The following is a 16,897-nucleotide window of genomic DNA, read 5'->3' on the forward strand; positions in this document are numbered from 1 at the left end:
AAGTCAAATTTATCGATGATAATAAAAATATACTTAATTCCTGTCTGAAGATTTGGCAGCATAAATAGAAGATTCTCACCTCCAAGATATATAAGTAAATGCGCCTTTAAATTATCTGAAAGATGTTCGGCAAATATTTTCGGCGCTTTTATCCTCTATAGACACGTTATAGGTGATTTTGAAAAACTTTAAATAATGTTTTTTTTTTATTATTTTGAAGCTAATTTAAATAACTATATGTGTTCCTCACGCATATATAACTTCTCAAATATATAGAAGTTTATTATCGCGTTTTTTCATGTGTTTTTACTATCGCCTTTTTTTACTGGAACGAATGGTGGAACTATGACGATTGCACACTTAAACTCTCAGAAAGTGTCCAATTAGGTAGCTTCCGAATTGAGTAGAGCATGAAATACCACTTTGTTATATTTAACAAAAATCATCAATTAGCGAGGGTGATGCTTATTTGCGAATTAAATTGACCTGCATTTTGTCAAGAGCAAACCTCAACATCCAGGCTATGCCAGTTTATCCAATATAAGAAAATGTTCACATGGGTAAGCACTGTTTTAGGTCAGATTCGATCTCAGTACTAAGGTGCTCATAGGTTAGAGTGAACAATTTCAGCCACTCCTTTTCGCATGATTCGTCGCCCGCATCATGGTGCTGAGAGCAAACAATATGCTAGTTAGAAAAACAAGCATTGCGATTGTCGCTTAGTGTTCCTATAAAATATAGACTGGAAGGACTTGTCCCGTGACTTTCGTGACATTTTGAAAATTATATTCCCTTAAGCTCAGTCGTCACGTCATCATATATATATTGTGAAACGTATTCCGTAAAACACATTTCATGATATATGTGGCGACGAGGTGCCCATTTCATGATTGTATTCACTGTAATTAATTCCTTAGTTCAAGGGCAAAACCACGATTCAACATCTAATACTGCGATACAAAGTTGTACCAATCACGGGTATTTTAGGCAACCTACTTCACTTCCGAAAACATTTCGATTCAGGTACATTATATGTGACTCTGGTAAACGAAGGGATGTTGAGTCGTATAAACACGACGTTTTGTATGTTAATGTAGATTTTCCTTTCTTGTTGTGTAGGAATAAATAACAGAATTTTATAATTTTGGTACCTGAGAATAAAACTGAATTGAACAAACAATAAAAAACTATATACTGTAAACGACTATTTTTCGTGGGCTCAATATTTCACGATTTAGGTCAAAGCTGAAGTTTTGGAATAATTCGCGGGTTGTAATTTTCTCGACGCGGTGGAATCTCAATATAAATTTCAATCTGTTTACATTTTACCGAAATTGTTCGCGGGACCCATCTTTCGCGAATTGTAGGCGATTCGCGAAATTCTCAAAAATAGGTCCTCGCAAAAATCAGATCGTTTACAGCAGTTAGTTTCACGGCCTAAATAGCGCCTATTGGCAGAACAACGCGGAAAATATATTCTCAATTTAGCGGTTCAAACCGGTTCGAACCGGTTTGAACCGGTTCGAACCGTTATATTTTGCGCCCCGGAACTGAACCGGAACTGAACCGAAAGCCGTGAACCTGAACCCGAACCGAACCAATAAAAATATCGGTTCGACACTCTGGTTACAAGGAGCATTATATTGAGTGCCATAATCCTTCACGAGGTTTTCCTGCACCAGAAGAACATTCTGAAGTCTCCAGTGCACATCAACCAGATGCTGATATGTTTCACAGTGAATCTTCAGCTATCACTGATGAATCAAGGCTTTCTGATTTGAGCAGATTGCTGGAGGGAATGCACAGGAGTGCAAAAAGTGTTGTTGATGCTGTCGTGGAAGCTGTGTCGGGAATGTTTCATGCTAAAGGCCTTATTGACTTCGATGTTTCCAGTTAAGCACCGACAAATCAATAAAGTGTCTCTATGAGCAGAGTTGTATCTATGTCAAGCCTTGCGAGAAGATTCTTTCGAATGGCTCGAAGGCATACTACATACAACTCAGGCCACTGTTACAGAACATTCTCAGCCATCTCGAAGCGGCCAGTTATCTTTAACAGCAGTTTTCTTTCTCTGCTGGTGGTTTTGTCAGAGATTTCTGTGATGGTGTAAGGTGTAAGCCATGCTGTGTTGAAGGACAAGCAAAATGTCCTAGCACAGATGCTCTACTGTGATGATGTAGAACTTGCCAACCCCTTGGGAATGAAAAGAGGCACTTGTGGAAAGTTAACACTGTTTACGTCAAGTTCGCTAACTTTCCTGCTTCCAAGCGGTCACAAACTAATTCAATCTTTCTTCTTGCTGTAAGCATATCAGAGGATTTGAAAACAGTGGAGGCGAAAGCTGAATTATTGCAGTACTTTGTTGTGACTATGAACGAACTGTCATCTGTGGGAATTGCTCTTCAAGTAAAAGAAAAGGAAATCAAGATACATGGGTGCTTGCTTGCCTTTCTGGGTGACAGTCTGGCATGTCACACCATTCCAGGATTCAAGGAGTCTTTTTCTCGAAATGTTCGCCATGCGTGCCGGCGCTGCAATGCTCTCACTTGCAATTTTCCAAAACTTTTTTCGCATAATGAATGTCCTTTGAGGACTGACAGTGAGATTGAGGCACAAGACAGCAGTTTTTAAGAACAAAAAGTGTATTAGAGCGTAAGAATATCTCAACCTCTTCTTGAATTAAGGGGCCTTCTGTTCTGACTCTCACTGCTTCTCATTAACTGAGGACCTGCTCTTTGACCCCATGGATATTCTGCTCGAAAGCATAGTTCAGAAAGATATTTGCACTACCAAATTCACAACCTTCGCAACTTTAACAGCAACTGAACGAGTGCTTAAGCAACTTTCAGTTCCGCTATGTGGTAAGTTCTAGTGATTACCCGCGTTCATTTGATGCTGGACTGACCTTAGTGTCATCAGCAAGTGCGACAGCAGTCCGGATGTTGCATCTCCCACTGATATTGGACAGCATTGCCTCTCTTGAGCATTTAGGACCAACATTTGAATGCTTCGTCATGCTTTGTCAGATAACGCAAATCATACTCTCCCCAGTACTAGCTGTTGGTGCATTGGACGAGCTGGAGTCAATGATCAGCAGGTACCAGAGATTGTATTTAAGTTGTTATGGTGAGAGAGCTTTCATGCCAAAGTTGTATATGCTACTGCACGTTGTGGAACAGATAAAACTGCATGGACCTGGTCACCATCACTGGACCAGGAGATGCAAGGTCGAAAATGCTCTCCCCAAATAAAAAAAACATTCAAATTCAAGAACATCCCCTTTTCAGTGAGCGAGTTCTTCCAAGTAAATATGTCCTATGCTATGTGGCATATTAATGGAGATGCGAAACATGGGTTTCTTGATGCTACCAGTGATGACGCAGGTGGTACACCTTATACCCTAACACATGCATTTGTTCAAGCAGGCCTGCCAGTTTCTGCAGTTGGTTCTGTTTGTTGCTCACTTGAATCTGCAGTAACTGAAACAATGTGTTCCTCTCATTGAACGATACGATGATGATCCAAGCGGTTTCTGGTAAAACTGGTTTTGTAAAGGTCATCACTGTTGTTTGCTATTTGGAAAAAAACTTCTTCGTCTGCAAAGTTATGGGGCTTCAGTGCTATGACCCTAAACGAAACTGCTTCGTTTTGAGGGAAACAAGCTATGAGGTAGTTGTTACTAAAAATAGTTTTTTTTTTGCTTCCGTGGCCGATGTATCTTACCCACGTGAGAGAGACTTGCTGTGCTTGAGCTGATGTTAACACACCTACCCTAGAGTGTAATTTTTTTTACGCTTGTTTAAAAGTTAAACATATAAATGAGGTTCAGCTTAACTTTTAAGCATATTATTCGTTCGCTGACTACCAGCTCTTTTTTGTCTTTTTTTTTTTGCAAAAGATCTTCTTACTTTTGTAAATAAATTTTTGGTGCTGACCATACTGTAGTGCACTGCCGATGTACCTGATTTATTTTCCTACTTGGCATGGTGCCAACTAGTCATTTTGTATTACTTCTAGAGGGAAGTCTAGGAGGGCTTGATAAGTTTGTTTTATATTTTTATGTCTGCGGTTTAAATACCAATAAACTGTGTGTTATTCTGCACCGACTTGTCTTCTTAGCCCAATCATCATAAAATCTGGTTTGTTTTTTACGCCAGACTTTATTCAGCTGACGTTCTTTACAGAGTTTGTATAAATAACGAATGAACGTTTGGAACCGGAACTGTTAACATTACATGCCCTTCGCCTATCGGCTTGCGTGTTTACTGCAATTCCATGCGTAATTCCAAAGGATCTGACATTCTCCTTTTTTATTTCAGCTAGAGTGTGATATTTGTAGATCATTTTAGAATGTCATTATAGACATCATGTAAAACAAACATCTGTAAGAACAATTGTGCAAAGCCTGAGTTTGTGGTGCTGTGGCATTCACTTTTTTTTGTGTACTAGCCGAGAAAATCTGGGACACAGTGAGTCGGTCACAGAGTGGAGTGGTTTTATTTCCCCTTGATTAGTGTTGTTTCCACAAGAAATGGAATAGCAACTGAATACTGTGATTTTTAAATTGATGGCACCTTTTACGGGCTTGCTATTGCTGATAAATTTTATTGTCGTGTTGTTCCAAATTTGCCAAGATAATGTAGTGCAAGACTGGTTCCGGACCCTTCACTTTGATGTATACTGTGGGCTTTATGTTCTGGTCGGGAGTATAATCTAAGTAAATGCCACAGCAGCACGGACTGCGGGGTGTTGGAGTTGTGTTACTCATACAGGCTTTTTGTTGTTTATTTTATGTCTATAACAACATTAAAGAATGGTTTATAATTATGGTGTAAATATCTGGAACAATGCTCCAGGAACAGCTAGGCACTGGTTTACCTGGAACATAGCTCCGGATGCCAATACGTGAAACACAGTTTCCCCTAACATCCTATGAAAAGTATGCGGAACAGCTTTCCAGTTCACACTATGTGGAACCTTGCTCTGCATACCACATGGAATAATTATCTGGAACCATGTTTTATATGTATAAGTAAATAAACATGATATCTGCAGCACCGTTCCGCCTCGCTTAAGAGGAACATTTTTGCAAAAAAGTTCCGCTTATAGCTGTAACCGTAAGTGGAACCAGATTAAGAGTGTACGGCCAGCTGTAATTGTAATTTTAATCAATTACATTTTATAAATAATGTTCACAAGAGTGATGAACGCATCAGAATTGACCCTGCTGAGAGCGGCAGGGGCGCGTCCTCACGGCTCGCAACTACAGGAGTCATAAACTTGCCTGGATGAGAAAACAATTTGAAAACGCCGAAATCGCATTACTTCAACAGAAAAAAAATGATAGGAAATCGTTCAAACAGAAGAACTGCTTCGCAGAGAATCGCAAACACTTGTGGGATCTCTAAACAAAAAGAAAAGAAGTAAACCAAAACAAAATTGCTTAGCATTCTGCATTTATGGCTTTAATCACTGTGGGGAGAGTTATTTACATTAAAAAAAGAAGAAGCATTATTTGTGAACATTATTCGTGACCTTTACACATTTGTCTTGATGCAGAAAAATAAAAAAATCGCCTCGAACAACAAAAATTAGAAAATGCCGCCACGCCTTCATCCTTAATCAAAAATTTCGATATAAAGTGAACCATAAACGCGTAGAGACGCGAACTTGACGCTAGCGCCGGTAAGTCAAAACTCTGAAGTTTTGGTACTTTCTCCTAATTCTGTAATTTCAGTGTCGCTCCGGGATTGAGAAACGTTTATTTCTTTTAAGAACAATATTTGTTTAATGCACGAATATATTTATGGTAGGGTATATTTTTCTCAAATGGACACTGGTTTCCAGAAAACTGGTTTTTCTGGAAATGTTTTGAATATCTATAAAGATGCCGTTACTGGACAATTCTCAAGTCGAGAATTCAATGACACATCTGGCCTGATTTTATTAGCGATACTGTCAGTCAAGAATGCACATATTAAAGTTATAGAGACTCGTCACGATATCATACAACTTTCAAGACACATCCTCTGAGGTCAAAACAACTTTTGAAGATATGAGGAAATTTCCAAACATTTAGTAGAAATCACTGATTAGATAATGCAAAAAGATCCAAACGGCATTTTGTTAAGCGTCTAAAATAATATTAATATTGGCAATTTAGAAAAAATAAACTCGAAATATTATAGCTTATTTCATAATCAGCGTATTTAATTCTGTTTTTTTTCAGGACGACGATTCCCGTGATAGCGTTTCACGTAATAACGTAAAAATGCAACTGGCTCTCCTCATGGTTCTTGTGACCTTTACCTATCTGTCTTGTGGTAAGCATTTACAGTATACGGATGTTTTACTACGTAGCGATATGAGCAATGCTCTAAGAAATTTTGAGTCTACTTTCCCGCAGAGCACATGAAAGATCCAATCACAAACACTGAATGCGACGTTTAATCCTGCTCAGTGTGGCAGCGCAGACTCTATTTTAGGTCTAATTATATTTTTAGCATTGTCTACAGAACCGGGGCCTGATTGGTTCGTTACCAGGAGGAGAACTGCTCGTACATTTATTGCGGCGCGTTATACTCTATACGTATCGATGCTCTTAAGTGATGGTTGTTTGGAAACTGATTCTTCTGCAAGGCCGTTACCTATTGCATCGACTGGGTCTCCTGAGTGCTTTGCGGCGAAAGTAGACGCTCCAGATTTCTTAGAGTAAGCTGTAAGGAGCAGTCCAGGAAAGCTCACTAGTAAGATTGATTATGTTGTACACTGTCAATCAATAACCCTCGGCAAGTATATTTACTAAATATGTATTTTTTAATCCGTGCTTTTGTGATTGTAGATTTTAGTGAAAATGAAACTTTGTTTTAAATTACTTTGTAGAAAATTAAAGATGTGTTGGTTTCTAGAGCACTGAAAATTACTCTTAAAAGTGTTTGGGTTGCAGCTACATTTTACTGTAACTTAAATGTAATTGAGCTACAAACACAGCTGCAACTCTCTAGATGCTCTCGTTATACAGTTACAGTTGCGCGTAGAAATACTTCTGCTACATTTTAGTTACTTGTAAAATATAGTGTATATATGTAACGACGCTATATTTGCTTGAGGATTGTTGACCTACCTCTTAGTTTCCAGGGAAGGATAAATAGCAGTTAACTAAGACAAAAAATAATGTTTAGGTCAGCTGCTATATTGCTTGAAGGGGCTGTGCAACAATTTTCAGACTTTGGCCAATTAACTGCGGAAACTAATCTGCGTCACCTATGGAACGAAAAGCAGAAAACCGTATTTTCTGGCGAACCCTAGTTCTTATTTTTTTTTTTAAATTAAACAAATCGAAGGTAAAAGTGCCTGTCTACCCTCCACGTCGACGTTCGAGTGACGTACTCTGGGGGTTCACGTAGTTTCCCCATGTGTCCTCTCTTCAGAGACCAGCCGCTTCCTCCGCGATTGTCGACTTCAAAGGATTAGCCTCCTCGAAGGTGGCGGCGAGCGATCGACACAAAGGACGGTCCGCCACCGGGCTGACGGCGAATGTAGCAGCGGGGGGAGACAGGTTTTGTTGACTTCCGCGTATCCCCCAGAGACGGTGTCATTTTAGTTCCCATAACCCCGACAGGCGGCTGCAGACTGGCTAATACTTCGTTTTAGAGCGCAGCTCTTAGGCGTCCGTTTCCGGCTTGAGCAGCGTCGCCGTCGGCGTAACCAAGGTCACCACAAGGTCACGTGACCCCCAGGCCAGGTCACGTGACCTCCCAAGGTCACGTGACACCTCCCAAGGTTACCCAAGGTCACGTGACCCCTCCCAAGATCACGTGACCCCAAAGTCACTTGACCCCCGAGGTCACGTGGCCCCTTCCCCAAGGTCAGGTGACCCCCTCCCCCCGAGGTCAGGTGACCCCACCGGAGCAGATTAAAGAATGAGGGGAGGAGGAGGAGGAGAAGGAGGAGGAGGAGGAGGGGTCTACCCTCCCCTCAATACCCTTCCCTCCTCCTCCTCAAGAGCTGCGCTCCCATTTGGCTTTCACTTTTTTTGGTTTGCGATTATGCAGCAGAATAGCAGTTTGTCGGGGAAAGGTGACGCGTTCTTGGTCACTTGGGCTTGCATAAACAATGTAAAAAATGCAAACTGCCAATTATTGCAACATGAAAATAATTGCACTGCCCCTTTAAGCGAAATTGCATTCTAGCAAATTTTACTCAGATATCGTCAATGTGTGATGCGCGGCGTAGGACATATTTATTTATTTATTTATTTATTTATTTATTCATTTTCAATACCCTACAGCGCCCGTAAGGGTGCTGTAGGGTATCTAAAGGTTAGCAGAGTTGGGCATCTGCCAAGCTCCTGTTTCGCCAGCCACCTGCCAAACGATTGCACGTGTTGACACAATTAGTCACCCCACACGACGCTCCGCCGCAGCACCCTGTGCATTCTTCAGCGTGTCGTCGCAAGAAGAAAGACGTAGAAGGGTCCAGAAATGACGCTTTGTAAAGACGCGGCGACACATACCGGGAAGGCAGATATTAAACGTGAGCGTCGGCCGCTTTTACATAAAATACAACACGGCGTATGGCGGTTTTATCGATATATCTAAATACAAATTAAAACACCTATTTTTTGTCATATGACAGAAGTATAAGAATGTATAATACGCGAGCTTAAGCCTTGGCTTCGTTGGAATGTCTTAGAAAGGTGTTTCGCAATAGTCAAGTTAAAGGCTCTTTACGTCACTGAGGAAATTCGTCGGCGACACCAACACAGCATCTTCCCCAAGAAAATTGGTCACCTCGGTGGTCGTTCGTTGTGTTGCCTCGCATTCTTGTTATATTTTGCGAACAGCAGCACAATATTGATGACAGTGACGAGCTTTTTTTGTCTGACAATTTTTTTGTCGACTAAAACGAGAAGTAAACTGTACCGGAGGACACGTGTTGCCCGGATCGGTGGCTGTGCGAAGTTTGGGCCAGAAGAATACCAGCATTTATAGCTTGGTTTAAAGTGTGTCCTGCTAGTAGATTTTTTTTTTTGCCTCTGAATTTACCTAAATAAAAACTTGGCCAACAATATTTAACGGTAATCAAAGCTTATGTGCGGTCGAAATATTTTGGTCTTTTACACGTAAATTTGGAAGACGAAACTCGTGCATTTTTCACTAGGACACTAACTAGTGATCAAAATATAATTTTGACAGTGATTGGATCACGTCATTCCTAAAGAGAAAAATAAAATTCCTAGTCACTTATTAAAAAAACATAGTTACAAAAAAAAAAGCAAACCAACTTGCGATGCCAGCTTATTTATGACAGGAGCATGACCACATTTGACCATCAGTTCCGAGACCTAAAAATAATGGCTTGTGAATAACAAAGAAGGCAAGAAAGGCAATCATCAAATAACTTCGAAGATTAGCCTCATTGGTAGCTTAGCCACGTGTTACTGTATAAACGCCGAGTTTAAATATTGAGATAGAAACATTATTGTTGTGTAAGGCTGGTGCAAATTTTAGGCGATGAAGAAGCCCAAATATCTGAGTTAAGAAATATAACAGACTGAGTTAACCTAGTGTAAACAAAAACTGATATATCTATCGGATGCTTTTATGAACTTGAGGTGTCGTTCATCAGAAGAAATGACGTTTTCAAGATGTATAGGAGCGTATTCAACCCCTCTAGACTTTACTACGAAGTGGTTCCTCAGAAAGGTTGCCTTGTACCTTTTGCACACATTGCCATAGTGGCTTGTGATGAAAAGAAATGCAAATAAATAACCTATTTGTTTATTCTTGATTCTCCTACATTTAAATAAACCTTACAATACACTCGTTTCAGAGGTACAATCTGTACTTAGCTGGTATGTTGATAGAGGTATGGGACACATGTCAGCAGATTGCAAAACAACACTTATATATCAAATGCAGAAGAAATGCACGGATCAAGCCAGAGGGGTCACGGTGAGTAGTCTACCAAGCTAAAAATATATAATAATTACTTTCAGCATTACTAATAATAATTGCGCTGGAAAAAGTCCACTGGGACCCAACTTGTCCTTCTCCATCGAAATTTGAACAGAAGTCGATTGAAGCGTCAACTTTTTTGCATAATGCGGCGCTTGTCCGCAAGAGAAGCTGAGAGAGAGCCCGCAACATGCAAACAGATGGGGGAGCATCAATTAACTGGTCACAAAACTGGGGAGGAGAAATTGTCCAGATCCCGCGTGCCGTTCGTTAACTACCTACGCTGGCGAACTAACCGCATCTATTGAGGTTGGTTACATATCAGTAGAATCTTTAATGTAGAAAACCAATATATGATGTTTTATGCAATAAATTAACCATAGAAACATATGAAGCTCTACAGTTAAAAATACTCTGTCGCCCTGTAAATTTTTGTTGAGAATTTGTTTTTATATATAAGAATAAGCGAATATTTAAAATTGATACGGCGGTCACGTTTCCAAGTGAAAACTGAATTATTTAGCAGAACTGAACTAGTCTAGCTGCCAAAGTAATGTATCCTGCATTGATTTCTAGGTTACTACATGCCGCAGAATATATATTTCTGAATAGTCATTAAACACAGACAGTATAGACAGAAGTTTGCGAAGTTTTCTGGAAGGTATTTAATTTAGGTTCGGGAGCTTGTGCGTGTTTTGTTTAACGTTATTATTTCCCCCCCTCCCCCCCCCCCCCCCCCCCCCCCCCCCTCTTTCGAGATAGAAAAAATAAGCAACAAAGGAATAAATGAATGAATAAATTAATAAGATTATTTGAGCGTGATATTGCGAAGAAACGAGAGCGTGGCTGTAAAAAAGGTTACTGAGCAGGTCATAATGCCAAGCGCGTCTCTCATCAACCGCGTCCATGGCCAATTTGTTGATTCCTTGTTCGGCTGCCGAGCAGTGTGGCCGCACGCATGGCGAGCTCCGATCGAGCTTTGATGACGGCCGTCTACGGCCGTGGTGACATGGATTTTCGCCCACCCGTGGTCTATCAAATTCTGCTTTCGACGCTGCCGGTTTTTCAGTTTTAACCGAACTTTGATACGGAACCCAAGCTATGAGGTTCAAATGTATTCACAGTATTTTGCTCAATATTTTGCGAAACGCCTTTTTCTTCAGCTTCATTCATTCCACGGCTGCAAGTTTGTTTGTAAAAGAAGTGATGTAATCGCTGCTGTCGGAATCGCACAAACATGGACAATAAATTTGAAGAACGGCATTCCTTGCGGATCACTGGGTGAGGTAAGTGTCGTCAGAGCTCCTGGGAATCAAAGTCCCAGCAACTAAGAAACCCGTGCGAATTCGGGTTTATTAATTAAACTACTTATGAAGGACCTGAATTCATTCGAAGAAAAAAGATACGTTTTGCGTACGAGTGATCAACCGCTTCCATGCCTTGTGTTGGTACATGCGGGATTGAATGACGTCCAAGGCAGAAGGGGAAGGGACTTGTCCACAAACATCGAGGAGGGTGTGAAGCAGTTGAGGATCATAACCTTTGTGATGGTGCACATTGTAATGGACACCGCCTCGGAGGCCGGGGGCCGAGCAGTAGGTACAGAGAAGACAACCCAGGAGGCTAACAGGACAATCAGGAGGCTGAGCTCTCAGAACGGATATGAGGTCATGAGTGTAAACGACAATACTGCATTAAACAAGTCCCATGAATCTTCGGCTATCATCGGACTATGAATGAAAGTGCGCCTTGCTTATTTAGACGGTAGGAAGTGTAGTTATTACAAAATGTTAGTAGAGCATTTTCAAGCTTTAATAACGTTACAGGTTTTGGCCACCATGTGCTTTCTCGCGCTACGTTACCTTATTTTGTAATATGATCCCCCATACGCTCCACGATACGCACGTGCTCTGCTTCAGATAAACCCGAAAATCCCCTTTATATAAACTACAAAGTGTATCATCATCATTTCTACAAGTACGATCATATTGTGATGCCATATCATGTGTTCCGAAAACGATCAGATAAGCTCAAATATTTAATAACATACTGCAAATCCCGAGCCATATTATCACTTTTTTATGCTTTCTTTTTTATAGACATGCCAGCAGGGAGAATGCGAAGCCATCGACACATGTGAAACTTTCTTCGTCTAGAAAACTGCTGGAAAGAACACATCAGAAATCTGCAAAATGCAAACCGATGCCGTTAACGACGTCTGTATAACACGAGAACGCCGACGAGAGAGCGCGCGGCACGAGAGCACAGCTACACGAGAGCGCATGTGCACGGCGCAGGAACTTTTTGAGGATGGCTCATAGATCATGCAAACGAGAGCCTGGAAACACGAGTCATCGCAACATCCGTGGTTCGAATGCCGCCTGTCCAAGTTTTCTCGTTGAACTCATTGCCGCGCGCCATTCGAAGCGCGGATTTCGCGGTGACTCTCGTTCGAATCTGTGGGCAGACCGTCTTTTGTACGATGTCTAAGCAGCGTCACACCGGCTTAAGGCGGCATTATTTGATAAGAAAGGCAACATTGAAGGCTTCGTGTTCTTCAGGCTGAATGGCATTCTTAAAACAATTTTGTGCGTTTTTTGTTTGTTTGTTGTTTTTTAATATTGGGTATGTAAAATGATGGGTATCATGACCTCTTGTATATTCAAAATAAAAACTCGTTTTTTACCACTCAAAATTAATTTTTCGGGACTTGCTGCCGATTCCAAGTTTGACTTAAAAGTTCCCGTGAAGTAACCCCAGGCTATGCGCATCACCAGCCTTCAAACCCAACTACAAACAAATAGCCGAATTTGGGTATTACTGAACTACTGCTCAAAAAGGATTCCGCACGAAATGGTCCAGGACAGAATTGCGCACCGTGATTAATCTTAGAGCCTACGGTTGGATTCTGCCATCTTTACAACGCGTTGCACCATTACGTCCTGCAAATGGCTGCTGTCGTCAGTTAAAAAAAAACAAAAAAACAGACATTGATCCTGATGTTACAATTTTCCCCTTCGGCCCCGATACCGCTCTCTTGACTCGCGCTCTCGCGTCGTGGCGCTTTCGTTTCGTGCGCTCTCGAGGCGCCAGAGACTATCCATGCTGCTTGAAGCTGAGCCTGGCGTAATACTAGCCACGTTTCAAATATAAGAGCTAATATGGCATATTGCTTTTCATCGATGTCAGACAAGTCTGAAATAAACAATTGGAAGACCGACTTTTGCTCGTTCCTTTTATTTGTACAGTGCAGTCCACTTATGATTCCCATGAAGACTTCCAGTATTGAACTACCGATCCCAATATAAGAAACAATTATTGCATAACGGTGGTCAGCACATTTGAAGGATCACCGCGGCTTACTCGAATTGTTTTTATTGATGCAGTGAGCTAATAAACATCCCAAACGGTTTTAGAATACAGGCCTGTCTACTTGCACACAATACACTCAGTGCGCCGATCAGTGTGATAGCCCCCACCTAATAATGGGGGAGGGGGAGGTCTTGCTTTATATATGATAAATGTCAAGTTCGCCTCAAATACTTGGCGCTGTCCTCACTAATCATGAGAAGGTAGAGGGTTAGAGCGGAGACGAGTCGCCCCGAAGTCGAAGGTAAGTGTGGAATGGCAGCTCTCAAAAGAACGGTCGCCATGACCAACGTCACTATAGCTGGTGACAGGTTACGGCAAGGTAGGGAGAAGGACGATGCCCAGGCTCATTTAATAAAACTAAGGATGACTTGCAAAACCTTGAGTAATTCCGTTCTAAACAATTGCAATATTTTCTACGTTTTTTTTGTTTTTTTTACCTAATTTTTGTTTCGCAATGACTGACAAATCTACTTACTGTTAAATAAGTTGTACAACTTTTCAAAGACCTACGGAAAGTGCCCTTGTCTTTGTTTTATTTAGATGTTCAGTCAGTTCGAAGAAAGTTTTATGAACGTAGCATCCTTTTTGACAGTTTCCTATTTTTGATGTTATAACGCTAACCTAAACGTGGCATAGTCCGACTGATGAAGTGAATAGAAGAAATAATTATGCAGCATTTAATTTAAATTGAAATAATAAACTAGGAGGAGGGGTATGTATTTATGTCAAAAGATGTCTTGAACTGTATCATTAGAGAATTTACAGCAACAAGTGACTACGGGGTCATAATTGTGTACTACAATAAGTCCGTATTTTCGCCCGTTTTTCGATCGCAAAGTAGGAATGTTTTGAACTTCCTTGATTTCCTTAAAGATTTTTTAGATTTTTTTGCGAAAATAAATTGACTCTTTATCTAGGTGGTGACTTCAATATAGACATGCTTACACTCTATGATTATCAGCTTTAGTTCGGGTCGATGTAGCAGTCATGTGGATTGTTTAACGTTATTTTACAGCCTACGCGTCCGTGCCGAAACGTTGCTCAATTTATATTTTAACAAATGTTCCCCACAGCAGAGAGAGTCGCTGGCGTGGTTGAGATAATCATTAGCAGCCTCATACCAATCTTCATATTAACCGATCTAGATTTCTACCTTAAAAAATTTTGTGCTGCTCAAATGCGCTTCAGAAACATTATCACTGAAAATCTGCAACTTTTTTTTAACTTAAATTTTGAGAACTAGAGTGCGGTGATGTCCAGTGTATCGGCGAGAGAAGCATTTGATTATTTTCTTGATAAGTTTACCATGATATACGAATGTTGCTTTCCTTACCAAAGGCAAACTATTTCCAGCAAGCAGGGCTGGGCGTCGATTAAAAATTTTAACCCGATTAATCGCTACCCTTTAATCGATTAATTAATCGATTAATCGGTTGACTTTAGTAAAAAGCAAAAGTAGACATTTTGTCCTTACAATTTGTTTTATTGTATGATAAACGGCGCATATATACAAACTTAATTGAGAATAAACGTTGATGTAACGCACTCACAGATCACAACCCCAGCTGCGGAGGCAAAGAAGTTTGTTGACATTTTCCGGCAGGAGCGAGTTTCTTTGTTTGTTGACGATCATCCCTGCTGCGCTGAACAAACGCTCGCAGGGCGTTGAGGTGACTGGGACACACATCACACTCTTCACAATTGGCACAATTTGAGGAAACAGGGAGCCCTGAGCTCGCCACCACTGTAAGGGGTCCAGTTCATCGTCCGTCAGCTCGGCCATCGATCGATAAAGCGACACTTGGCAGGAGATGGTGGGCTCTTCGTTTTCCTCCGAGAAAACGTATTTTCTTTTTTTCTTGGGCGTTAGATCAGTAGAATCGTCCGAAGACGCATGTGTTAGCTGGGAAAGCCTTTCCCACACAAGTTCGCGGCGATCTTTTTCGATGCATGCGAGGCTCTTGAAACGAGGATCGAGACACGTTGCCAGTTCATAGTCGTTGTATTGCGGCCACGCGCGAAGCCTCTCATCGATATAGTCCACCAGCATGGCCTTGAAGCGGCAGATGAAGGCAGGGTCACAGTCATTCGTCTTCATTTTATTCTTTAGCAGTTTTAAGGCTGGAATAAGTACAGACCGAGTAACGTACTTGTCCCCTCCAAGGAGCTCAGTAATGTCGAGCAGGGGCTTCAAAACTTCCCGAAGTTGCTCCAACATGTCCCAATCGACGTCTGTGAGGTGGGGAATCGACGATTTAATGGTACTGCTGTCCTCCATGGAGCGGCGCAAAGGCTCCTTCAGTTCAAGCAGGCTGGTTATCATTATGTACGTGCTGTTCCACCGTGTTGCGATGTCCTGCTGAAGCTTCTTCTTAGGTGCTCCGAGTTCAGCGGCATGTTTTGAAAGGACGGCCTGGTTGTTCGAACTGTGCTTAAAGTGACCCACAGTACGACGACAGGCGGCTAGCAGTCGCTCCACACCCGTCACGCTGAGCGCCTTGTGGACGCACAGCTGAAGCGTGTGAGCTGCGCACTTCAGACTCTGAAAGTTTGCTCTCTCCACCCCAAGACAGATGTTGCGGTCGCTATCGGTACAGACAGCTTTTACCTTTTCAACGATTCCCCAATCTGTAGCAGTCTCCAATACCTCACTGGCACATTGTTCCGCTGTATGGCGCTCAGGTACGTTTCTCACCTGCAATGTTGCCGATCGAAGCATCCAGTCGTCGTCGATCCAATGCGCCGTTATCCCGAGGTAGGCGTCATTGGCGATGGAGGTCCAGAAGTCCGCTGTTAAGCTGATGAAGCTGGCTGCCGAGAGTTCTGCTTGAAGACGCTCCCGTCTCGAGGTATACAGGGCATCCACCTTGGCACTCACTGCAGGACGGGACGGCGGCTGGTAAGACGGAGAATCCAAGGCAATCTGAAGAACTTTCGCTAGTCCGTGATCTTCCACAATGTTGAGAGGCCGGCTAGAAGAAACAAGCCAAGATGTAAGGGCTTGTGCAATAGTTTCTTCTTTCTTCAGAGAAACCGGCCTCGAAGAGAAAACGTCGATAGTCTGCTTTTTTTCAGATGATTCTTGTTGCAGCGAGATGCTTGGGTGCTTAGCTCTGAGATGGTATTGAAGCGAGCTTACACTTCCGCTATATGCGAAAGCTTTTTTGCAGATGAGGCAGTGAACTTTCTTTAAGTCAAAAGCTTCGCCCGCGGAGTTTACTTTAAACCCGAATTTCCCTGAAAGGTTGCCCTTCATATTCCTGTATTCGTCCATGCCTGCGCAGGGTGTTGTGATGAGATACTTCTCAAACAAGTGACTGCGGCGCGACATGAAGGGAAGAGGAAAGACGGGGGCAAGGGAGACGGGGATAATTGGGGAGCGTCGATCCGTCGAGGACGTCCCTGAAGGTGTTATAGGAGTAGTACATGAAGGACAAAAACAGGATGAAACATCTTCGTCGTTCATGTAACTTTACCCGCACGCTCTAATTCCACGACGTCCTTGAAGCTTTCAACAAACAGAAAATCCCCGGCGAAGGAAAGGCCCCTTTTTACGGGGAAAAGGG

The 16,897-nt window shown here is 41.9% G+C and overlaps 2 protein-coding genes across 2 annotated transcripts in view; one reads left to right on the top strand and one right to left on the bottom strand.

Moving 5' to 3' along the window:
* Positions 1-12,943, top strand: part of LOC120837376 — a 17,551-nt gene extending 4,608 nt beyond the window's left edge. Inside the window, exons 3-6 of the mRNA XM_040206677.2 lie at positions 6,230-6,323; positions 9,835-9,956; positions 11,123-11,245; positions 12,059-12,943. Of these exons, the coding sequence (XP_040062611.2) occupies positions 6,230-6,323; positions 9,835-9,956; positions 11,123-11,245; positions 12,059-12,115 (396 nt within the window). The 3' untranslated portion in view covers positions 12,116-12,943. The remainder of the gene's footprint in view (positions 1-6,229; positions 6,324-9,834; positions 9,957-11,122; positions 11,246-12,058) is intronic.
* Positions 12,944-14,768: 1,825 nt separating this feature from the next.
* On the bottom strand, positions 14,769-15,888 carry LOC115317650 (zinc finger BED domain-containing protein 4-like). The gene has a single exon (XM_029977312.4). The coding sequence runs from the start codon at positions 15,652-15,654 to the stop codon at positions 14,878-14,880; it is 777 nt and encodes a 258-aa protein (XP_029833172.2). The 5' UTR covers positions 15,655-15,888; the 3' UTR covers positions 14,769-14,877.
* Positions 15,889-16,897: the final 1,009 nt, after the last annotated feature.

The sequence above is a fragment of the Ixodes scapularis genome, unplaced genomic scaffold, assembly GCF_016920785.2.
Source record: "Ixodes scapularis isolate PalLabHiFi unplaced genomic scaffold, ASM1692078v2 PGA_scaffold8__174_contigs__length_109621045, whole genome shotgun sequence".
Lineage (NCBI taxonomy): Eukaryota > Metazoa > Arthropoda > Arachnida > Ixodida > Ixodidae > Ixodes > Ixodes scapularis.

Excerpts from the sequence above, each read along its gene's own strand:
- LOC115317650 (XM_029977312.4), bottom strand. The coding sequence starts at position 15,654 with ATGATAACCAGCCTGCTTGAACTGAAGGAGCCTTTGCGCCGCTCCATG.